Source organism: Scardinius erythrophthalmus, assembly GCF_964197995.2.
Source record: "Scardinius erythrophthalmus genome assembly, chromosome: 10".
Lineage (NCBI taxonomy): Eukaryota > Metazoa > Chordata > Actinopteri > Cypriniformes > Leuciscidae > Scardinius > Scardinius erythrophthalmus.
This window is the reverse complement of record NC_138230.1, coordinates 209088-234536: the sequence shown is the minus strand read 5'-3', so window position 1 is coordinate 234536 and position 25449 is coordinate 209088. Positions and strand designations below refer to the sequence as shown.

The following is a 25449-nucleotide window of genomic DNA, read 5'->3' as shown; positions in this document are numbered from 1 at the left end:
CTGAATGTCACAATGCTAATATATACTTTGATTTCTTTATGCAAAGAATAATTTCTCATTTATGTGTTGATATGTTACCCCATCATTGGGTAAATCCGGATTATTGATGCATGTATGATAGATTGAGTGATAATGGTGTGTGACGGCAGGTTATCTGATGAGGATCCCGTTGCCGGAGGTCAGACAGCAGATCTGCGCTTCTGTTATATCCTTCTACAGCCACAGCATACACACACACTGCTCTGACGGTGGGTGGCGTGACTGAGCTCTTCAAGTGTGCAAACGTTCAGGTTTAGGGGTGGTGTTTTTCATGTGTGTGTGTGTGTGTGTGTGTCAGGTGTCTATCCCACGCATGTGGACTACCGAGGGCTGACGGTGGAGCGCAGTGGTCTGGCCGAGACCCTCGTCATGTCACTGGCCCTGATGGAGAACCAGCTGTCAGTCAAACTGCGTCTCCTTCAGACCCTGCAGATCCTTTCCAGGACGTCAGGTGACCACACACACACACACACACACACACACACACACACACACACACACACCAGAGATCTGTAGGTCTGAAACCTGAATGAAACACGTGCTGGTGTGTGTTGGCAGAGGTGAACTGTAGTTTAATGCTGAGAGTTCAGGCTGCGCAGAAGATCTGCTTCCACATGAGTGAGTGTGACCCGTCCGGACCAGTTCTGTTCCGCTGCTCGGAGATCCTGTGGAACCTTCTGGAGAACGGTTCTCGGGAAGAGGTGACGGCCCAGCTCAGCAACCCCGACTGCATCGCGTGAGTCGATCATCACATGACCAACGTTCATCAAGAGTTACTGAAGGGCATAAATGTTCATCATCGTAACAGCACAAGTACAAAGAAAGTAAATGACTGTAATACAATGATTTACAACCAGCATAAATTAAAAGTGTGAGTTCTTTGGCTTGACAGTAATAGGGATTTCACGGTGGGCTGTAAAAATGTCACTGTCATGAAAATGCCTCTTTTTCTAATGTTTTTCCTTTTGATTTTGGGGTCGAGTATGAGCTGAGCATGAACGTTCTCTCGTCAGGTCAAGGTCAGATATTAACGAGCACATGAGAACCTGAACGCCGCCTCTAAACAATCCTGTGTTTTCTCTTCTGCATGGCAGATCTTTGAAGGAAGCATTTCTCAATCAGCTTCTCAACGGATTCCGGCATTATGATCGTCAGCTGAGGAACGACCTGCTAGTGCTGCTGTCTCTGATCGCATCGAACCCGAACGCTCCTCTGATCGTGAGTCCATCGTCCTCACTGCCGTAAACTCCACAACGCTCACGCTCTTCTTCACGAGCTCTCTGTGTGTTTCAGGAGAGCGGGTTTGTCAAGCATCTCACGCTGATTGTCACGTTCCCTGAGCGTAAGTATTGGTGTATTTCATTAGCGTTCGTTCAGCTCCGTGACCTTGAATGAAGATCTGTGAACTCGTGTTTCTCAGTGAAGAGCCACAATCCTCTGGTGCGAAACCTCAAGCTGTCCTTCAACCACGAGGACTTCGAGATGAAGAAGCTCTTGTTGAATGTGATCGTTGTCCTGTCGAGAGATCTGGCTGCCCTGCAGGTGAGATGATGTTAGCATGGATTACACAACAGCTCACAATCATTTAAACCTGTATGGCTTTTCTTCTTCTGTGGAGCACAGAGAGAGATGTTTAGCAGAATGCGCACAATGCTCTTCTCCATGCAATGGGAACGACAGGCCATTTTCGTGTGAGCTCTTGAAGCCTGTCCCTTCAGTGCACGCGTGTGTGTGCTTGTGTGTGTGTGTGTGTGGTGAGCAGCTGTTTAGGGAGGGCCGGGTGATGCTGGGCCTGATGCTCCTGATTAAGCCCCGGTCCCCGGAGCCCCGGAGCAGGTGCAGTTGGACCCCTAGCCAGCAGGAGGAACTGCAGCTCCAGGCGCTGGCGTGTCTGAGCTCTCTGGCTCCTCTGATGCTGGACGACTACATGACGTGTCAGGGGAACACACTCCTGCTGCTGCTGCTCGACTGGTGTCTTCAGGAAGGTACCGCACCATCACTGCCAGCACACTAAGCTATCTTTAAATAGATATATAAAATGTTAAATACCGTTTGACTAGTAACCAAAAGTCCAAATTACAGTCTCTGCTGCACCAACTTAATTGATATAAATGTTAGTGTAGAACATTGCATAGAAACTGTGTCTATTCCTCGTTTAGTGAGATCAAATAATAAATCTACTGCTGGATCTAGAAAAAATCTAATTGTTATTAAAACAGAAATTAGTTTAAAAAAGTAATTAGTTAATAGTTACTAGTTACTTCTCACAAAAAGTAACTGCGTTAGTAACTGAATTACATCATTACAAAAGTAACTAATTACCAGGAAAATTAACTATTGCGTTACTTAAAAAAAAAAAAAAAGTTTAAATATAAGAAATGTCTTGGATACCTGCAATGTGAAATGTTAAATCGATGAAATGGACATTAAATGTAACATCTTATTATTACAAAACATTGTACACTAATCTACACTATTTTAATGTTGCTATGGGACAATGTGAGAGACACCTATTAACTTAAATATTAAAATATTATCATTACTATAGTGGAACAACAGAACACAATAGATGGTTTAGAACTCTTAATATTTATTGCACAGACCACAACTGGCCAACAAATAAGTCAAATAAATTATGCTTCTTAAGAAATATACCAAAAATAAATAAATAGTAATAAAAAATATACATACACATACACTAGTGCATATAATTAAAATGATAAAACTCACACACCTTTACAACTGTTAGACATTCTGTATAGCCTACTTGAAGTATTTTCTCCCTCCCAGTAGTAAGTTTAACAAAAAGTTCTCTAATACTGAACAATGTACATAAAGAATAATAATAAAATATAATCTTTTGGGGGTTTATTTTTATATCCTACAGAGAACGTCATCATCAGTGGTTATTTTAGCCAAATTCTAGTCGTGTTCTCAACTGGTCAAACAAAGATGTTTTCTTTGAACGCTCCCTGCAGGTTATTTTGGAGTTTGTTATATAAACTAATTAAAACATTGCATATGATACCAATATGCTGCAGAGATTATTCTAATGCTGAAATGTGTAAATTATTTATAAATAATGTATACTGCTCGGACACATTCGGTCTCTCTCGCGCACTATCGAGCGCTTTCTCCGTCTCTCTCGCGCACTGTCGAGCATTTTCTCGGACACACTCGACTCGGTTTCTCTCGCGCACTGTCAGCGCGCTCGCGGCGTTCGCCTCGCTTTTGACCGGATGCCTCAAACACACACACCAGAGAAAAAACTTTGCAGCTCCTATGGCTGAGAGAGAGCCTACTCGGATGAAAACCACTTCAGTGAGCTTATAGTAATGCCGCATTTTATTGACAATAACGGTAACGGCGTTGTAACGGCGGAAACAGTAATTAGTTTGATTACTCGTTACTGAAAAAAATAACGCCGTTAGTAACGCCGTTTATTTATAACGCCGTTATTCCCATCACTGTTTACAACTATTGAACAAAAAGAGTTAAATAAACGTATCACTTCATCTAAAACAACAACATGTTTATTAGATCCTATACCAACTAAACTACTGAAAGAAGTGTTACCTGTAGTGGAAGAGCCTCTCCTCAATATTATTAACTCATCTATATCTTTAGGTCATGTTCCAAGAACATTTAAATTGGCAGTTATAAAAGAATAACTGAATAAGAAACCACAATTAGATCATAATAACCTAGCAAATTATAGACTCATCTCAAACCTATGTCTAAAATATTAGAAAAAGTTGTGTCTGCTCAATTGTGCTCTTTCTTGCAAGAAAATGACATCTATGAAAAGTTTCAGTCTGGGTTCAGGCCGCACCATAGCACTGAAACTGCGCTCGTTAAAATCACAAATGATTTACTTTTAGCTTCTGACCAAGGCTGTATCTCAATACTAGTTTTACTTGATCTTAGTGCTGCGTTCGATACTATAGATCACACAATACTCTTAGATCGACTACAAAATTATACTGGTGTTCAAGGACAAGCATTAAGCTGGTTCAGATCATACTTATCTGACCGCTACCATTTTGTCTATTTAAACGGAGAAAAATCGATCATAACTCCAGTAAACTATGGAGTGCCGCAGGGATCTGTGTTGGGCCCTCTATTATTCTCAATATATATGATGCCACTTGGAAATATTATAAGGAAACATGGAATTAGTTTCCATTGTTATGCTGATGACACTCAAATACATATTTCATCACGGCCGGATGAAAACGCTAAATTATCCAAATTGACAGAGTGTGTTAAAGATATAAAAGATTGGATGACGCGCAATTTTCTTTTATTAAATCCAGACAAGACAGAGGTAATACTTATCGGTTCAAAAAAACGCCCACAAAACCTCTTACAATACAACTTTAACATAGTAGGATGTCCTGTTACTTTATCCTCTACAGTAAAAGACCTGGGTGTTATACTAGATTGCAACCTGTCTTTTGAAAATCATATTTCATATGTTACAAAAACAGCCTTTTTCCACCTTAGAAACATTGCTAAGCTACGTAACATGCTATCAGTTTCTGATGTAGAAAAGCTAGTTCATGCATTCATGACCTCGAGACTAGATTACTGTAATGCTTTATTAGCTGGTTGTCCTGCATCCTCAATAAACAAGCTACAGTTAGTCCAAAATGCAGCCACTAGAGTTCTTACTAGATCAAGAAAATATGATCATATAACACCGATTTTATCATCACTACATTGGTTACCTATAAAGTTCCGTATTAATTACAAGGTATTGCTACTGACTTATAAAGCCCTAAACGGCTTAGCTCCAGTCTATTTAACGGATCTTCTATCGCCCTATAATCCATCGCGCTCTTTAAGATCACTAAATTCAAGGCTTTTGGTCATACCTAGGAAATCCAGATCAACCAAAGGAGGGAGAGCATTTTCACATTTAGCTCCAAAACTCTGGAATAGTCTTCCTGATACTGTTCGTTGCTCAGACTCGCTCTCCCAGTTTAAAACTAGATTAAAGACGCATCTCTTCAGCCAGGCATTCATATAATATTTTTAATCTTACAGTTCAAACTACAATCCGGCCTCTAGTTCATTAACGCCAGAGGAGAACTGGCCCCCGACTGAGCCTGGGTTCTCCCAAGGTTTTTTTTTTCTCCATTAGGTCACCTGATGGAGTTTTTCGGTTCCTTGCCACTGTTGCCTTTGGCTTGCTCAGTTGGGGATATTTTGGGGATATTTAATTTAATTTTATCAATCAATAAATTCCACTAGAAACAAACCTTGTTGTATTATTTTAATTTAATACTGTGAAGCTGCTTTGATACAATCTGTATTGTGAAAAGCGCTATACAAATATACTTGACTTGACTTGACTTGACTATCTATGTCCACATTAGGGGTCCTTTATGCCCTTTTACAAAGTCTTGATTTTGTTTTAGGGTGTACTGGAATATGCTTTCATGCTTGATTGTTCACAAAAAACATTATTTTTCACATATTTTACATTATTACAGCACCTTTCTCCCCAGTCGGGCTCAAACGCGATGTGTCGTTCATGTTTCGATGATTATAAATACTCTGATTCAGTACAGATACTGAAAAGATGTACTTTGTGCTGATCGGTCTCTTCATGGTTCTGTGGTCAGACTCCTTCAGTGGGCGGGGCCACAGTTTCCATGGCAGCGGTGGGCGGGGCGGGAAGAAGGCCCAGATGAGGTACTGTGTCCGAGTGCTCAGATCCATGGTTTCCCTGGACCTCGAGGCGCTCCGGCAGGATCTGTGCGATCAGGGGGCGATCGGGCAGTTTCTGGGTGAGTGTCTGTGAGAGAGAGTGTGTGTGGTGTATCACAGCACTCACTGCTGAAATACTGAAGACTAAAGCCCAATTTATACTTCTGCGTCGAACTTACGCCGTTGCTACGTTGTAGGCTGTGTGTAGCGCGCATACCCTTCGGCATACCCTGATGTGCACCTCTCCAAAAATGTAACAACACGTCAACTCTACGCGGACACAAGTGCTGTGATTGGTCTGCCAGGACCGCTCCCTCGGGTTTCACATGCTCCCTCTGTGCGCGTCAACGCGGACAACGACGCAGAAGTATAAATGAAAACCAACGCGTTGCCTACAGCTTAGAGGCTCCGGCGTAGGTCCGACGCAGAAGTATAAATCAGCTTTAACTCTGTGTGTGTGTGTGTGTGTGTGTGTGTTAGGGACGCTGCGCTGGTTCATAGGGAGACCGGAGGTCGAGGATGCCGTGTCTCTGGAGATTCAGATCGACTCCCAGTTCATTCTTACTGTCCTCTGTGAGGGAGACATGCACAGGAAGGTGAGACACATCACGCTTATATCATATAGACTAGCACTTAACACTTAACTAGCACGGGTTAAACGAGTATACCTGTGTGTTCAGGAGTTGTTCGGCAGTGACGGTGTGGAGATTCTTATTCAGTATTTGAGTTTGGATGCCGCTCTGATCTTCAGTGGTTTGGGTCATAATAAACTGCTGCTGTCCACCGTCGACTGCGTTTGGTGAGACTTGCGTGTTTATTTCTCTATGGGAAACTCACTGGGAATGACTCGCATCCGGAAAGTATTCACAGCACTTCACTTTTTCCACATTTTGTAATGCTACAGCTTTATTTCAAAATAGATTAAATCAATTATGTTCCTCAAAATTCTACAAACAACACCCATTAATGACAACGTGTAAGAAGTTTGTTTAAAATCTTTGCAAATGTATTAAAAATAAAAAACAAAAAAAATCACATGTACATAAGTATTCACAACCTTTGCCATGACACTCAAAATTGGGCTCAAGTGCATTCTGTTTCCACTGACCATCCTTGAGATGTTTCTACAACTGGATTGGAGTCCACCTGTGGTAAACTCAGTTGATTGGACATGATTTGGAAAGGCACACACCTGTCTATATAAGGTCCCACAGTTAACAGTGCATGTCAGAGCACAAACCAAGCCATGATGTCCAAGGAATTGTCTGTAGAGCTCCGAGACAGGATTGTGTCGAGGCCCAGATCTGGGGAAGGGTACAGACACATTTCTGCAGCATAGAAGGTCCCAATGAGCACAGTGGCCTCCATCATCCATAAATGGAAGTAGTGTGGAACCACCAGGACTCTTCCTAGAGCTGAGCGATCTGGGTAGAAGGGCCTCAGTCAGGGAGGAGACCCAGAACCCGATGGTCCCTCTGACAGAGTTCCAGTGTTTCTCTGTGGAAAGAAGAACAACCATCTCTGCAGCTCTCCACCATTTAGGCATGAGAACCTTCCAAAAGAACAACCATGTCTCCAGTTTTCCACAAATCAGGCCCGAGAACCTTCCAGAAGAACAGCCATATCTGCAGCTCTCCACCAATCAGGCCTGAGAACCTTCCAGAAGCACAGTGGCCTCCATCATCCATAAATGGAAGTAGTGTGGAACCACCAGGACTCTTCCTAGAGCTGAGCGATCTGGGTAGAAGGGCCTCAGTCAGGGAGGAGACCCAGAACCCGATGGTCCCTCTGACAGAGTTCCAGTGTTTCTCTGTGGAAAGAAGAACAACCATCTCTGCAGCTCTCCACCATTTAGGCATGAGAACCTTCCAAAAGAACAACCATGTCTCCAGTTTTCCACAAATCAGGCCCGAGAACCTTCCAGAAGAACAGCCATATCTGCAGCTCTCCACCAATCAGGCCTGAGAACCTTCCAGAAGAACAGCCATGTCTCCAGTTTTCCACCATTTAGGCATGAGAACCTTCCAAAAGAACAACCATGTCTGCAGCTCTCCACCATTTAGGCATGAGAACCTTCCAAAAGAACAACCATGTCTCCAGTTTTCCACCAATCAGGCCCGAGAACCTTTCAGAAGAACAGCCATATCTGCAGCTCTCCACCAATCAGGCATGAGAACCTTCCAGAAGAACAACCATCTCTCCAGCTCTCCACCAATCAGGCATGAGAACCTTCCAGAAGAACAACCATATCTGCAGCTCTCCACCATTTAGGCATGAGAACCTTCCAAAAGAACAACCATGTCTCCAGTTTTCCACCAATCAGGCCCGAGAACCTTCCAGAAGAACAGCCATATCTGCAGCTCTCCACCAATCAGGCCTGAGAACCTTCCAGAAGAATAGCCATATCTGCAGCTCTCCACCAATCAGGCCTGAGAACCTTCCAGAAGAACAGCCATGTCTCCAGTTTTCCACCAATCAGGCCTGAGAACCTTCCAGAAGAACAGCCATGTCTCCAGTTTTCCACCAATCAGGCATGAGAACCTTCCAGAAGAGCAACCATATCTGCAGCTCTCCACCAATCAGGCATGAGAACCTTCCAGAAGAACAACCATCTCTCCAGCTCTCCACCAATCAGGCCTGAGAACCTTCCAGAAGAACAACCATATCTGCAGCTCTCCACCAATCAGGCATGAGAACCTTCCAGAAGAACAACCATCTCTCCAGCTCTCCACCAATCAGGCATGAGAACCTTCCAGAAGAACAACCATCTCTCCAGCTCTCCACCAATCAGGCCTGAGAACCTTCCAGAAGAACAACCATATCTGCAGCTCTCCACCAATCAGGCATGAGAACCTTCCAGAAGAACAACCATCTCTACAGCTCTCCACCAATCAGGCATGAGAACCTTCCAGAAGAACAACCATGTCTCCAGTTTTCAACCAATCAGGCCTGATAACCTTCCAGAAGAACAACCATCTCTCAGCTCTCCACCAATCAGGCCTGAGAACCTTCCAGAAGAACAACCATATCTGCAGCTCTCCACCAATCAGGCATGAGAACCTTCCAGAAGAACAACCATCTCTGCAGCTCTCCACCAATCAGGCCTGAGAACCTTCCAGAAGAACAACCATATCTGCAGCTCTCCACCAATCAGGCATGAGAACCTTCCAGAAGAACAACCATCTCTGCAGCTCTCCACCAATCAGGCATGAGAACCTTCCAGAAGAACAACCATGTCTCCAGTTTTCAACCAATCAGGCCTGAGAACCTTCCAGAAGAGCAACCATCTCTCAGCACTCCACCAATCAGGCCTGAAAACCTTCCAGAAGAACAACCATGTCTCCAGTTTTCCACCAATCAGGCCTGAGAACCTTCCAGAAGAGCAGCCATCTCTGCAGCTCTCCACCAATCAGGCCTGAGAACCTTCCAGAAGAACAACCATGTCTCCAGTTTTCCACCAATCAGGCCTGAGAACCTTCCAGAAGAACAACCATCTCTGCAGCTCTCCACCAATCAGGCCTGAGAACCTTCCAGAAGAACAACCATGTCTCCAGTTTTCCACCAATCAGGCCTGAGAACCTTCCAGAAGAGCAACCATCTCTGCAGCACTCCACCAATCAGGCATGAGAACCTTCCAGAAGAACAGCCATCTCTGCAGCACTCCACCAATCAGGCATGAGAACCTTCCAGAAGAGCAACCATCTCTGCAGCTCTCCACCAATCAGGCCTGAGAACCTTCCAGAAGAACAACCATCTCTCCAGTTTTCCACCAATCAGGCATGAGAACCTTCCAGAAGAGCAACCATCTCTGCAGCTCTCCACCAATCAGGCATGAGAACCTTCCAGAAGAACAACCATCTCTCCAGTTTTCCACCAATCAGGCATGAGAACCTTCCAGAAGGGCAACCATCTCTGCAGCACTCCACCAATCAGGCCTGAGAACCTTCCAGAAGAACAACCATCTCTCAGCACTCCACCAATCAGGCCTGAGAACCTTCCAGAAGAATAGCCATCTCTGCAGCACTCCACCAATCAGGCATGAGAACCTTCCAGAAGAACAACCATCTCTGCAGCTCTCCACCAATCAGGCCTGAGAACCTTCCAGAAGAACAACCATGTCTCCAGTTTTCCACCAATCAGGCCTGAGAACCTTCCAGAAGAACAACCATCTCTGCAGCTCTCCACCAATCAGGCCTGAGAACCTTCCAGAAGAACAACCATGTCTCCAGTTTTCCACCAATCAGGCCTGAGAACCTTCCAGAAGAACAACCATGTCTCCAGTTTTCAACCAATCAGGCCTGAGAACCTTCCAGAAGAGCAACCATCTCTCAGCACTGCACCAATCAGGCCTGAAAACCTTCCAGAAGAATAGCCATCTCTGCAGCACTCCACCAATCAGGCCAGAGAACCTTCCAGAAGAACAGCCATGTCTCCAGTTTTCCACCAATCAGGCCTGAGAACCTTCCAGAAGAATAGCCATCTCTGCAGCTCTCCACCAATGAGGCCTGAGAACCTTCCAGAAGAACAACCATCTCTGCAGCTCTCCACCAATCAGGCCTGAGAACCTTCCAGAAGAACAACTATGTCTCCAGTTTTCCACCAATCAGGCCTGAGAACCTTCCAGAAGAATAGTCATCTCTGCAGCTCTCCACCAATCAGGCCTGAGAACCTTCCAGAAGAACAACCATCTCTGCAGCTCTCCACCAATCAGGCCTGAGAACCTTCCAGAAGAACAACTATGTCTCCAGTTTTCCACCAATCAGGCCTGAGAACCTTCCAGAAGAATAGCCATCTCTGCAGCTCTCCACCAATGAGGCCTGAGAACCTTCCAGAAGAATAGTCATCTCTGCAGCTCTCCACCAATGATGCCTGAGAACCTTCCAGAAGAACAACCATCTCTGCAGCTCTCCACCAATCAGGCCTGAGAACCTTCCAGAAGAACAACCATCTCTGCAGCTCTCCCAGACCTGAAGGACTCTCAGATCATGAAAAACAAAATTCTCTGGTCTAATGAAACAAAGATTGAACTCTTTGGCCTGAATGGCAAGCGTCATGTCTGGAGGAAAGCAGGCACCGCTCATCACCTTGACAATACCATCCCTACAGTGAAGCAGCATCAGCTGTGGGGGTGTTTCTTAGTGGCAGGAACTGGGAGACTCGTCAGGATCGAGGGAAAGATGAGGAACTGTGAGACTCGTCAGGGTCGAGGGAAAGGTGAGGAACTGGGAGACTCGTCAGGGTCGAGGGAAAGATGAGGAACTGGGAGACTAGTCAGGGTCGAGGAAAAGATGAGGAACTGGGAGACTAGTCAGGATCGAGGGAAAGATGAGGAACTGGGAGACTAGTCAGGATCGAGGGAAAGATGAGGAACTGGGAGACTAGTCAGGATCGAGGGAAAGATGAGGAACTGGGAGACTCATCAGGATCGAGGAAAAGATGAGGAACTGGGAGACTCGTCAGGGTCGAGGGAAAGATGAGGAACTGGGAGACTAGTCAGGATCGAGGGAAAGATGAGGAACTGGGAGACACGTCAGGATCAAGGGAAAGATGAGGAACTGGGAGACTCGTCAGGATCGAGGGAAAGATGAGGAACTGGGAGACTCGTCAGGATTGAGGGAAAGATGAGGAACTGGGAGACTCGTCAGGATCGAGGGAAAGATGAGGAACTGGGAGACTAGTCAGGATCGAGGGAAAGATGAGGAACTGGGAGACTCGTCAGGATCGAGGGAATGTTGAGGAACTGGGAGACTCGTCAGGGTCAAGGGAAAGATGAGGGACTGGGAGACTCATCAGGATCGAGGAAAAGATGAGGAACTGGGAGACTAGTCAGGATCGAGGGAAAGATGAGGAACTGGGAGACTAGTCAGGATCAAGGGAAAGATGAGGGACTGGGAGACTCATCAGGATCGAGGGAAAGATGAGGAACTGGGAGACTAGTCAGGATCGAGGGAAAGATGAGGAACTGGGAGACTAGTCAGGATCGAGGGAAAGATGAGGGACTGGGAGACTAGTCAGAATCGAGGGAAAGATGAGGGACTGGGAGACTCATCAGGATCGAGGAAAAGATGAGGAACTGGGAGACTAGTCAGGATCGAGGGAAAGATGAGGAACTGGGGGACTAGTCAGGATCGAGGGAAAGATGAGGAACTGGGAGACTAGTCAGGATTGAGGGAAAGATGAGGAACTGGGAGACTAGTCAGGATCGAGGGAAAGATGAGGGACTGGGAGACTCAAAGAGACTTGAGGCTGTAATTGGTACCAAAGGTGCTTCAAAAAAGTATTGAGCAAAGTATTGAAAAAAATTAATTTAATCCATTTTGGAATAAGGCTGTAACATGAGTACTTTCTGTGAGTACTTTCCGGATGCACTGTAAACACTGGGAAAATCTCCTCTTATTTACTTCTTGCCAAATATGATTTCTTCTCTTCTGTGCAGGTCATGTGTTTTGGGCTGTTTCGGGACGGAGGACGTGTTTGTGGCGGGAGGTGGAGTTGATCTGCTCCTTCAGCGGCTGCAGGTGCAAACATTCAGCATGAGTGTGTGAACGAGGAGTGTGTGCGACTGGAGTGTGTGTTGGACTGGCCTGTGTTTGACTGGCGTGTGTTGGACTGGCGTGTGTTCGCCTGGCGTGTGTTGGACTGGCGTGTGTTCGACTGGTGTGTGTTTGACTGGCGTGTGTTGGACTGGCGTGTGTTCGCCTGGCGTGTGTTCGCCTGGCGTGTGTTGGACTGGCGTGTGTTCGACTGGCGTGTGTTCGACTGGCATGTATTCGACTGGCGTGTGTTCGACTGGTGTGTGTTCGACTGGCGTGTGTGTTTGACTGGCGTGTGTTCGACTGGTGTGTGTTTGACTGGCGTGTGTTTGACTGACGTGTGTGTTTGACTGGCGTGTGTTCGCCTGGCGTGTGTTGGACTGGCGTGTGTTCGACTGGTGTGTGTTCGACTGGTGTGTGTTCGACTGGCGTGTGTTCGACTGGCGTGTGTTCGACTGGCATGTGTTCGACTGGCGTGTGTTCGACTGGCGTGTGTTCGACTGGCGTGTGTTCGACTGGCATGTGTTCGACTGGTGTGTGTTTGACTGACGCGTGTGTTTGACTGGCGTGTGTTCGACTGGTGTGTGTTTGACTGGCGTGTGTTTGACTGGCGTGTGTGTTCGACTGGCGTGTGTTGGACTGGCATGTGTTTGACTGGCCTGTGTTGGACTGGCGTGTGTTTGACTGGCGTGTGTTGGACTGGCGTGTGTTCGCCTGGCGTGTGTTGGACTGGCGTGTGTTCGACTGGCGTGTGTTCGACTGGCGTGTGTTCGACTGGCATGTGTTCGACTGGCGTGTGTTCGACTGGTGTGTGTTTGACTGACGTGTGTGTTTGACTGGCGTGTGTTCGACTGGTGTGTGTTTGACTGGCGTGTGTTTGACTGGCGTGTGTGTTCGACTGGCGTGTGTTGGACTGGAATGTGTTTGACTGGCCTGTGTTGGACTGGCGTGTGTTTGACTGGCGTGTGTTGGACTGGCGTGTGTTCGCCTGGCGTGTGTTGGACTGGCGTGTGTTCGACTGGTGTGTGTTCGACTGGTGTGTGTTCGACTGGCGTGTGTTCGACTGGCGTGTGTTCGACTGGCGTGTGTTCGACTGGCGTGTGTTCGACTGGTGTGTGTTCGACTGGCGTGTGTTGGACTGGCATGTGTTCGACTGGTGTGTGTTCGACTGGCGTGTGTTCGACTGGCATGTGTTCGACTGGCGTGTGTTCGACTGGTGTGTGTTCGACTGGCGTGTGTGTTTGACTGGCGTGTGTTCGACTGGTGTGTGTTTGACTGGCGTGTGTTTGACTGACGTGTGTGTTTGACTGGCGTGTGTTCGACTGGCGTGTGTTTGACTGGCGTGTGTTTGACTGGCGTGTGTGTTCGACTGGCGTGTGTTGGACTGGCATGTGTTTGACTGGCCTGTGTTGGACTGGCGTGTGTTGGACTGGCGTGTGTTCGCCTGGCGTGTGTTGGACTGGCGTGTGTTCGACTGGCGTGTGTTCGACTGGCGTGTGTTCGACTGGCATGTGTTCGACTGGCGTGTGTTCGACTGGTGTGTGTTCGACTGGCGTGTGTTCGACTGGTGTGTGTTCGACTGGCGTGTGTTCGACTGGCGTGTGTTCGACTGGTGTGTGTTTGACTGACGTGTGTGTTTGACTGGCGTGTGTTCGACTGGTGTGTGTTTGACTGGCGTGTGTTTGACTGGCGTGTGTGTTCGACTGGCGTGTGTTGGACTGGAATGTGTTTGACTGGCCTGTGTTGGACTGGCGTGTGTTTGACTGGCGTGTGTTGGACTGGCGTGTGTTCGCCTGGCGTGTGTTGGACTGGCGTGTGTTCGACTGGTGTGTGTTCGACTGGTGTGTGTTCGACTGGCGTGTGTTCGACTGGCGTGTGTTCGACTGGCATGTGTTCGACTGGCGTGTGTTCGACTGGCGTGTGTTCGACTGGCGTGTGTTCGACTGGCATGTGTTCGACTGGTGTGTGTTTGACTGACGCGTGTGTTTGACTGGCGTGTGTTCGACTGGTGTGTGTTTGACTGGCGTGTGTTTGACTGGCGTGTGTGTTTGACTGGCGTGTGTTGGACTGGCATGTGTTTGACTGGCCTGTGTTGGACTGGCGTGTGTTCGACTGGCGTGTGTTCGACTGGCGTGTGTTCGACTGGCGTGTGTTCGACTGGCGTGTGTTTGACTGGCGTGTGTTTGAATGGCATGTGTTCAACCTGCATGTGTTTCGACTGGCGTGTGTTTGACCACATGTGTGATGGGCAGCGGAGCCCCAGACACATGCTGATTGCACTCATCGGGACTCTGCTGGAGCTGTGTGAGAGTCCGCGGGCCGTCACACGTGTGCAGTGCTGGCGTGGCGAGAGAGACGTCACTGCGCCGCAGCTCCTGTTGCAGATCTGGAGGAGTGAGGAGGAGGAGACGGGTATAACGCGAGACCGGCATGGAGTGATTGCAGGTACGGACACATCAATCAGCCTGAACACATAAAACTGCACAGCTTACAGCACCTCACAGGTCAGGGATTAAAACAGTGCCATGTTCTAGGTAATTGACCAACGGTTCTGGCGCTCTGTGTATTTACACTGATCCAGTGTGTTCATTTACACAGATCCAGTGTGTTCATTTACACAGATCCACACAAACATCTCATAAAATCTCAAGTAAAAATTCTGTCAGAGGGGTTTAGCTAATGAAAGAGTTTGGAAATCGCTAAAGTGAGCATGAAATCAAAATGCAACTTTCTTAATTGAGCCGTCAGTTCATTACCATCACAAAGTAAGCCTTCTCTCCAAAGTAAGTGAGAAGCTGCTCTTTTCAGACTCTCTCTCTCTCTCTCTCTCTCTCTCAGACGTGAAGCGGCCGGTTGTCTCTCGGCATCAGGATGAACCGTCCTTATCATCTTCACGGGACGTCAGTTCTGCTGTCAGGGATGTGTGGGAAAACCTGTTTGCAAACATCTACTGCATCTTCTGGAAACTGGGTATGAGAGAGGACTGTGCTATTTTCAGTAGTGTGACAGTAGCTAAAATAGCATACATTCTCAAGTAAAAATTAACTTTAAATATTAGCAACTCCATAACATGTCAGAATGCTTGTAAGGTCAGGGTGTTTTACACATTTACACCTGAGCAAACGTGGTAATAAACAGATAATAATCAAACATGCTCCTAAACTCTCCTCATTCAACAGTCCAGTTCAATGTAAGTGAATTGCTGAATCTAGTCATAGGTTTAAAACGCTAATCTTCAGTGCAGTTTATGTTGATTAAACACTGTAACCAGCTGGTTATCAATGCTGATCTGTAGGATTTGAGCAGCTGTCGGGTTTGAGCGCTGAAGATCTCGTCACACTCAGCATCATCCGCAGATACCTGGACTTAAAGGTAAGTCCTGATGACCTGTCAGCCTCGTCAGCATGAATGAGTGACATCATTGCAGACGCTCCTGCTCCACAGGTGGGAGAAGTTTTACACGAGGTCTCGGCTGAGCTGTTGGCCGAGGGAGCGACGCCCGTCCCGTCTGATGAAGAAGCCCTGAAGAGCCTTCGACAGGTCAGCGAAGACACGGTGAAGACCGTGCGCTCTTTGCAGCAAAGCATTCTGGGCCGTCAGCAGCAGGAGGAGCTGCAGGAGGAGAAGCTGCTGTATGAAGAGGTAAAACTGACCGTCACACACAGTTCTGCCGTTTCTCCTGTCTGGCGAAGGGGTTGGTGTGCGTTTGATCAGTACCTGAGAAACTCTTTTCCAGATTGGCTTCACTCATAAGCAGAGAGAGATTGCGGCAGAAGCCTGGAGGACTTACGTGGCCAGAACCTCAAACTACAGCGTCCTGAAGGTCTGACATCTTCACCCTCACACAGATTGGCATGTTTTCGAGTCTCTGGATTAATTCTTGCGTGTGTGTGTGTGTGTGTGTGTGTGTGTGTGTGTGTGTGTCAGGAGTTTAAGCGTCTGCGGGAGGAATGGGGCACCAGCGGTCCTGACGCTCCATCAGAACCGGCCCTCGAGGGACCCGAGACACAACACACCCTCTCAGATCAATAAACCCAGTCCCATACAGAGAGTTCAGAGCAACCTGAAGTCATTTCACAACATATATATATATATACATTTTATGCTTTTCAGAGACATTGATATTTCTCATGTTCAGCAGTCTTTACTCCTACAGCATATGTTTACATGCACCACTTATTCTGGGCGTTTGAGCTCTGAAACCGCATGTAAATTGCACCATCATAATGGATGAAGAGAAAGCATTTGGGTTTTTGCCTCACTAACCCGAGCGCATGTATACACCGCTAAACTGCTTGTGTGGTCTGAGCTGCTGTGTGCATGTAAATGCAGCCAAAGTAAACTTCAGGTCTAGATCTCGACTACGCTAACTCCACATCAGCATTCTGGATCATCGGACCATCGCTGAGGTCAGGGCCGTTTCTAGGCATAGGCAAACTAGGCGGTCGCCTAGGGCGCAAACAGCTGGGGGGCGCCAGCGAGAGCCCCCACCCACCAAGAGATTTTTTTATTTATTTATATTGTATTGTTATTATTAATTATATTCTATTATATTTGCACTAAGTGCCTGTCTTTTTGGCAAAAAGACGCCCACCACTAAATATCTATAGTGGCAAAGGTTGCAAGGCGTGAGGTGCTTGAAAGTATCTTTTGACGCGTTCGACCCGAGTTCGAATCCGCCTTTTGCCGAACTCGCTCTTCTCCCTTTTCCCAACACATGAGATGTACAATTTATAGCCTAGCATAAAGGTCTCTATCGTTATATTTTGCCAACGATCAGCATGGTGATCTGGTGTTTTCTCCAAAATAAAAGCTCAGGGGTTTATTTCTTGCAAGTGAGGAAATTAATGTAATGTAGTGTAATGTAAAATATCCTTTTGAAATATTTTATTTTTTATTTTAATTTATATAGTACATTTATAGGCTATATGGATTGTACGTCATAGGAATACTTATATAAATCATAAACACCAGTGATAATGTAATGTAGACTTGAGACTCTATAACTAAAAATATGCTTGAGCCCTCTTTGATGTCCAGGTACAAGTCAATGCTTTTTCTTTGTTCAATGTGCACAGTTCATGGGTTGAAGCCAGTTGAAGCTCTTAATTTTGAGCTCTCAAAGTGCACCAGATTGATGCATTTAACCTTAAAATGTAAAAAAAATATATATATTATATATATATATCTTGCGGGGGAGCATGCCCCCGAACCGCCCTGGTGGGACAGAGGTCTACCGTCTACCCAACATAGTTTTACAAAACCTTATGGGAAAGAACGATCATTTATGAACTTTACTCCTTCCAGTATAGTTCAACAAAAATCTTGCCTAGGGTGCCAAAAAGGCTAGAAACGGCCCTGGCTGAGGTCGACCATCATGAGCGATGAGCTGCTTCATACATGACCTCAAGCAAACCAGAAGCCAAACATCACCAGTGCTGAAGGTCATGTATGATGATTGGGAAAGCGAGCATAATGACTAATAAAATAAGGCAGCAGAATCAGAACAAAACAGTGTGTTTATTAAATGTCCAGTCATCTTTAAGTCAAGTCAAGTCACATTTATTTATATTGCGCTTTTTACAATACTGATTGTTTCAAAGCAGCTTTACAGAGATAACAGGAAAATAATGCAACAAAGTTTGTTTCCAGAAGAAAATAACATCACAGTCCAGCTTAAGTAAGTTTATTTCTACAGCGCTTTATACTATACAGATCTTTTCAAAGCACATTTACAGTAATAAACAGGAAAATAACAGAATCAATGATCAAACTTGAGACAAACATCAAGTATGAGACAAACTCAGATTCAGTGGTGAAGCAGCTCTACAGAAGATGGAAGAGTCATTATTCAGTTCAATTCAGGTCAACTTCTGTTCTGGAAGTGTCAGTGCAGTTAAATCAATAATATCACTGAATATTAAAGTCTGCATGAAATGGAAGTTACAATAGTCTTTTCTTTCCAATTGTGAGATATGCGAGTGAAACGGCTTCTGCAATGAGAAAAATGTAGAGCAGGAATTGATTCGGATCGTAGGAAGTTGGTGTTTCTGACTAAGCACAGGCCGTTCTAAAGGCTGAAGCTAGACTGTGGTCAGAGGCGTCACATCGATCAGAATCTCCTGCTGAATTCAGAACTGCATACCAGTATTCTTCTCACACTACCTTCATCATATCTTTCTATGGCAGAAATAGTAAGAGTCGTGTGCGGTTAGGAATTCAGCATCAGTCACACACTGTTAATCACACATCCGAACATTTAAACATGCTTTCGCACGCTGCCAGAGAAAACAGCGCTCACGTAAACTCTGTGTCCGAAACAGCTTCACAAACAGTGTTTTCAACCTCAGTGTATTGCAATTTCTGAGTTTCAAACATCAAATAATAACAAAAGAACTGGGGTAAAAAGGTTATAGTCCAGATATGAACACTGATAATGCGGCACCCGTAATCAAAATGAGTAAATGATGCTTCAAATAAAGATGGTCTATTACATTGTTACACCAATAGTTCATTGATTGTCAAAATATATTTGATATAGGTCTATTATTGAATCATTCAGACTCAATAAGAGATTCGTTCAAAAATTATGGAAGAAAGTATTTATTAATTTCAGATGATTTTTTTATTTATCATTTATAACCTTTTAGACATTTATAAATAGATTAATTTATAAAAAAAAAATCAAGATTATCCAGATTCATAAATAAAGCTTAAAAGAGTGGCCTGTATAATATACCAGCACTGTTTCTAATATTAAAATATTAAATCTAACAGACTCTGTGAAGCAAGGATTTGGGACAATATAATGCAGTAGGCTATTCTGAAATGTTTTCTTATATTAAAGACATGGCGCTTCTAAATATATATATAGAACAAACAATAACACAGACAATTATGCCAAAATACCAGAAATGTTGAGTATCAGTATCAGTGATACTGTCCTTCATTCATAAAAAATATGCTATTAAACAAATATTTAAAATATACTGTCTTTAAGTTGTTTCTAGGCCTACATTAATTTGGAGAGTAACTGAAATTATTACAATATAAAAATATTAAAAACAAATGTTTTTAATCTCGATTAATTACAGAAAAAAATGTGCGAAAATGTAATGTAATTAATTAGTAAGAAAATGTAATCAATTGACAGCACTAATATATATATATAGAGAGAGAGAGAGGGAGAGAGAGAGAAATTATTTAATTATTACATTAATAATGTAATGTTTATTAGTTAATATTTGTAGTTTCAATATTATGAGTTGCTACAACATAGGCTAGAGTAAGCATTAATGTAGATCCCCAATAATGATCATGCAAAACACTGAGAATAGCATTTCAAATCTACTATTTAATACACTGTATTAAATAAATAAAAAATCAGCCTACATGTAGAATACGTGCTTTATTACTTTCATCTGCACTGAAACATAACTGTGATAATGAATCAGAAGTTGTCATCATCACACACGTCACTTGCCTGACTGGCTTCTGGAGATGCCGTGATTTAGACTTTCGATCATGTTGTACAGCATACGGGCTAGCGATCGCGGATGCAGGTGTTATAAACAGAGCAGGTGTCGTACAGCATACGGGCTAGCGATCGCGGATGCAGGTGTTATAAACAGAGCAGGTGTCGTACAGCATACGGGCTAGCGATCGCGGATGCAGGTGTTATAAACAGAGCAGGTGTCGTACAGCATACGGGCTAGCGATCGCGGATGCAGGTGTTATAAACAGAGCAGGTGTCGTACAGCATACGGGCTAGCGATCGCGGATGCAGGTGTTATAAACAGAGCAGGTGTCGCACAGCATACGGGCTAGCGATCGCGGATGCAGGTGTTATAAACAGAGCAGGTGTCGCACAGCATACGGGCTAGCGATCGCGGATGCAGGTGTTATAAACAGAGCAGGTGTCGCACAGCATACGGGCTAGCGATCGCGGATGCAGGTGTTATAAACAGAGCAGGTGTCGTACAGCATACGGGCTAGCGATCGCGGATGCAGGTGTTATAAACAGAGCAGGTGTCGCACAGCATACGGGCTAGCGATCGCGGATGCAGGTGTTATAAACAGAGCAGGTGTCGCACAGCATACGGGCTAGCGATCGCGGATGCAGGTGTTATAAACAGAGCAGGTGTCGCACAGCATACGGGCTAGCGATCGCGGATGCAGGTGTTATAAACAGAGCAGGTGTCGCACAGCATACGGGCTAGCGATCGAGCGATCGCGGATGCAGGTGTTATAAACAGAGCAGGTGTCGTACAGCATACGGGCTAGCGATCGCGGATGCAGGTGTTATAAACAGAGCAGGTGTCGCACAGCATACGGGCTAGCGATCGCGGATGCAGGTGTTATAAACAGAGCAGGTGTCGCACAGCATACGGGCTAGCGATCGCGGATGCAGGTGTTATAAACAGAGCAGGTGTCGCACAGCATACGGGCTAGCGATCGCGGATGCAGGTGTTATAAACAGAGCAGGTGTCGTACAGCATACGGGCTAGCGATCGCGGATGCAGGTGTTATAAACAGAGCAGGTGTCGCACAGCATACGGGCTAGCGATCGCGGATGCAGGTGTTATAAACAGAGCAGGTGTCGTACAGCATACGGGCTAGCGATCGCGGATGCAGGTGTTATAAACAGAGCAGGTGTCGTACAGCATACGGGCTAGCGATCGCGGATGCAGGTGTTATAAACAGAGCAGGTGTCGCACAGCATACGGGCTAGCGATCGCGGATGCAGGTGTTATAAAATGAGCAGGTGTCGTACAGCATACGGGCTAGCGATCGCGGATGCAGGTGTTATAAACAGAGCAGGTGTCGCACAGCATACGGGCTAGCGATCGCGGATGCAGGTGTTATAAACAGAGCAGGTGTCGTACAGCATACGGGCTAGCGATCGCGGATGCAGGTGTTATAAACAGAGCAGGTGTCGTACAGCATACGGGCTAGCGATCGCGGATGCAGGTGTTATAAACAGAGCAGGTGTCGTACAGCATACGGGCTAGCGATCGCGGATGCAGGTGTTATAAACAGAGCAGGTGTCGTACAGCATACGGGCTAGCGATCGCGGATGCAGGTGTTATAAACAGAGCAGGTGTCGTACAGCATACGGGCTAGCGATCGCGGATGCAGGTGTTATAAACAGAGCAGGTGTCGTACAGCATACGGGCTAGCGATCGCGGATGCAGGTGTTATAAACAGAGCAGGTGTCGTACAGCATACGGGCTAGCGATCGCGGATGCAGTTGTTATAAACAGAGCAGGTGTCGTACAGCATACGGGCTAGCGATCGCGGATGCAGGTGTTATAAACAGAGCAGGTGTCGTACAGCATACGGGCTAGCGATCGCGGATGCAGGTGTTATAAACAGAGCAGGTGTCGTACAGCATACGGGCTAGCGATCGCGGATGCAGGTGTTATAAACAGAGCAGGTGTCGTACAGCATACGGGCTAGCGATCGCGGATGCAGGTGTTATAAACAGAGCAGGTGTCGTACAGCATACGGGCTAGCGATCGCGGATGCAGGTGTTATAAACAGAGCAGGTGTCGCACAGCATACGGGCTAGCGATCGCGGATGCAGGTGTTATAAACAGAGCAGGTGTCGCACAGCATACGGGCTAGCGATCGCGGATGCAGGTGTTATAAACAGAGCAGGTGTCGCACAGCATACGGGCTAGCGATCGCGGATGCAGGTGTTATAAACAGAGCAGGTGTCGTACAGCATACGGGCTAGCGATCGCGGATGCAGGTGTTATAAAATGAGCAGGTGTCGTACAGCATACGGGCTAGCGATCGCGGATGCAGGTGTTATAAACAGAGCAGGTGTCGTACAGCATACGGGCTAGCGATCGTGGATGCAGGTGTTATAAACAGAGCAGGTGTCGTACAGCATACGGGCTAGCGATCGCGGATGCAGGTGTTATAAACAGAGCAGGTGTCGTACAGCATACGGGCTAGCGATCGTGGATGCAGGTGTTATAAACAGAGCAGGTGTCGTACAGCATACGGGCTAGCGATCGCGGATGCAGGTGTTATAAACAGAGCAGGTGTCGTACAGCATACGGGCTAGCGATCGCGGATGCAGGTGTTATAAACAGAGCAGTCGCACAGCATACGGGCTAGCGATCGCGGATGTAGGTGTTATAAACAGAGCAGGTGTCGCACAGCATACGGGCTAGCGATCGCGGATGCAGGTGTTATAAACAGAGCAGGTGTCGCACAGCATACGGGCTAGCGATCGCGGATGCAGGTGTTATAAACAGAGCAGGTGTCGCACAGCATACGGGCTAGCGATCGAGCGATCGCGGATGCAGGTGTTATAAACAGAGCAGGTGTCGTACAGCATACGGGCTAGCGATCGCGGATGCAGGTGTTATAAACAGAGCAGGTGTCGCACAGCATACGGGCTAGCGATCGCGGATGCAGGTGTTATAAACAGAGCAGGTGTCGCACAGCATACGGGCTAGCGATCGCGGATGCAGGTGTTATAAACAGAGCAGGTGTCGCACAGCATACGGGCTAGCGATCGCGGATGCAGGTGTTATAAACAGAGCAGGTGTCGCACAGCATACGGGCTAGCGATCGAGCGATCGCGGATGCAGGTGTTATAAACAGAGCAGGTGTCGTACAGCATACGGGCTAGCGATCGCGGATGCAGGTGTTATAAACAGAGCAGGTGTCGCACAGCATACGGGCTAGCGATCGCGGATGCAGGTGTTATAAACAGAGCAGGTGTCGCACAGCATACGGGCTAGCAATCGCGGATGCAGGTGTTATAAACAGAGCAGGTGTCGTACAGCATACGGGCTAGCGATCGCGGATGCAGGTGTTATAAACAGAGCAGGTGTCGCACAGCATACGGGCTAGCGATCGCGGATGCAGGTGTTATAAACAGAGCAGGTGTCGTACAGCATACGGGCTAGCGATCGCGGATGCAGGTGTTCTAAACAGAGCAGGTGTCGTACAGCATACGGGCTAGCGATCGTGGATGCAGGTGTTATAAACAGAGCAGGTGTCGCACAGCATACGGGCTAGCGATCGCGGATGCAGGTGTTATAAAATGAGCAGGTGTCGTACAGCATACGGCTAGCGATCGCGGATGCAGGTGTTATAAACAGAGCAGGTGTCGCACAGCATACGGGCTAGCGATCGCGGATGCAGGTGTTATAAACAGAGCAGGTGTCGTACAGCATACGGGCTAGCGATCGCGGATGCAGGTGTTATAAACAGAGCAGGTGTCGTACAGCATACGGGCTAGCGATCGCGGATGCAGGTGTTATAAACAGAGCAGGTGTCGTACAGCATACGGGCTAGCGATCGCGGATGCAGGTGTTATAAACAGAGCAGGTGTCGTACAGCATACGGGCTAGCGATCGCGGATGCAGGTGTTATAAACAGAGCAGGTGTCGTACAGCATACGGGCTAGCGATCGCGGATGCAGGTGTTATAAACAGAGCAGGTGTCGTACAGCATACGGGCTAGCGATCGCGGATGCAGTTGTTATAAACAGAGCAGGTGTCGTACAGCATACGGGCTAGCGATCGCGGATGCAGGTGTTATAAACAGAGCAGGTGTCGCACAGCATACGGGCTAGCGATCGCGGATGCAGGTGTTATAAACAGAGCAGGTGTCGCACAGCATACGGGCTAGCGATCGCGGATGCAGGTGTTATAAACAGAGCAGGTGTCGCACAGCATACGGGCTAGCGATCGCGGATGCAGGTGTTATAAACAGAGCAGGTGTCGTACAGCATACGGGCTAGCGATCGCGGATGCAGGTGTTATAAACAGAGCAGGTGTCGTACAGCATACGGGCTAGCGATCGCGGATGCAGGTGTTATAAACAGAGCAGTCGCACAGCATACGGGCTAGCGATCGCGGATGTAGGTGTTATAAACAGAGCAGGTGTCGCACAGCATACGGGCTAGCGATCGCGGATGCAGGTGTTATAAACAGAGCAGGTGTCGCACAGCATACGGGCTAGCGATCGCGGATGCAGGTGTTATAAACAGAGCAGGTGTCGCACAGCATACGGGCTAGCGATCGCGGATGCAGGTGTTATAAACAGAGCAGGTGTCGTACAGCATACGGGCTAGCGATCGTGGAAGCAGGTGTTATAAACAGAGCAGGTGTCGTACAGCATACGGGCTAGCGATCGCGGATGCAGGTGTTATAAACAGAGCAGGTGTCGTACAGCATACGGGCTAGCGATCGCGGATGCAGGTGTTCTAAACAGAGCAGGTGTCGCACAGCATTCGGGCTAGCGATCGCGGATGCAGGTGTTATAAACAGAGCAGGTGTCGTACAGCATACGGGCTAGCGATCGCGGATGCAGGTGTTATAAACAGAGCAGGTGTCGTACATCATACGGGCTAGCGATCGCGGATGCAGGTGTTATAAACAGAGCAGGTGTCGCACAGCATACGGGCTAGCGATCGCGGATGCAGGTGTTATAAACAGAGCAGGTGTCGCACAGCATACGGGCTAGCGATCGCGGATGCAGGTGTTATAAACAGAGCAGGTGTCGCACAGCATACGGGCTAGCGATCGCGGATGCAGGTGTTATAAACAGAGCAGGTGTCGTACAGCATACGGGCTAGCGATCGCGGATGCAGGTGTTATAAACAGAGCAGGTGTCGTACAGCATACGGGCTAGCGATCGCGGATGCAGGTGTTATAAACAGAGCAGGTGTCGTACAGCATACGGGCTAGCGATCGCGGATGCAGGTGTTATAAACAGAGCAGGTGTCGTACAGCATACGGGCTAGCGATCGCGGATGCAGGTGTTATAAACAGAGCAGGTGTCGTACAGCATACGGGCTAGCGATCGCGGATGCAGGTGTTATAAACAGAGCAGGTGTCGTACAGCATACGGGCTAGCGATCGCGGATGCAGGTGTTATAAACAGAGCAGGTGTCGTACAGCATACGGGCTAGCGATCGCGGATGCGGGTGTTATAAACAGAGCAGGTGTCGCACAGCATACGGGCTAGCGATCGCGGATGCGGGTGTTATAAACAGAGCAGGTGTCGTACAGCATACGGGCTAGCGATCGCGGATGCAGGTGTTATAAACAGAGCAGGTGTCGCACAGCATACGGGCTAGCGATTACATCGATTACGGCGCATTACCAGTGTTCATATCCGGAGTTCCGGAGTT

At 47.0% G+C, this 25449-nt stretch overlaps 1 protein-coding gene across 1 annotated transcript in view; it reads left to right on the top strand.

The window, feature by feature from the left end:
- The window catches only part of cfap69 (cilia and flagella associated protein 69), a 29305-nt gene extending 12962 nt beyond the window's left edge, over nucleotides 1–16343 (top strand). Inside the window, exons 6-22 of the mRNA XM_081376180.1 lie at nucleotides 150–248; nucleotides 338–490; nucleotides 598–775; nucleotides 1134–1257; nucleotides 1333–1381; nucleotides 1460–1581; nucleotides 1802–2024; nucleotides 5670–5834; nucleotides 6235–6350; nucleotides 6435–6553; nucleotides 12191–12272; nucleotides 14540–14732; nucleotides 15126–15257; nucleotides 15583–15659; nucleotides 15732–15929; nucleotides 16024–16110; nucleotides 16215–16343. Of these exons, the coding sequence (XP_081232306.1) occupies nucleotides 150–248; nucleotides 338–490; nucleotides 598–775; nucleotides 1134–1257; nucleotides 1333–1381; nucleotides 1460–1581; nucleotides 1802–2024; nucleotides 5670–5834; nucleotides 6235–6350; nucleotides 6435–6553; nucleotides 12191–12272; nucleotides 14540–14732; nucleotides 15126–15257; nucleotides 15583–15659; nucleotides 15732–15929; nucleotides 16024–16110; nucleotides 16215–16319 (2222 nt within the window). The 3' untranslated portion in view covers nucleotides 16320–16343. The remainder of the gene's footprint in view (nucleotides 1–149; nucleotides 249–337; nucleotides 491–597; nucleotides 776–1133; nucleotides 1258–1332; nucleotides 1382–1459; nucleotides 1582–1801; nucleotides 2025–5669; nucleotides 5835–6234; nucleotides 6351–6434; nucleotides 6554–12190; nucleotides 12273–14539; nucleotides 14733–15125; nucleotides 15258–15582; nucleotides 15660–15731; nucleotides 15930–16023; nucleotides 16111–16214) is intronic.
- The last annotated feature ends 9106 nt before the right edge of the window (nucleotides 16344–25449 follow it).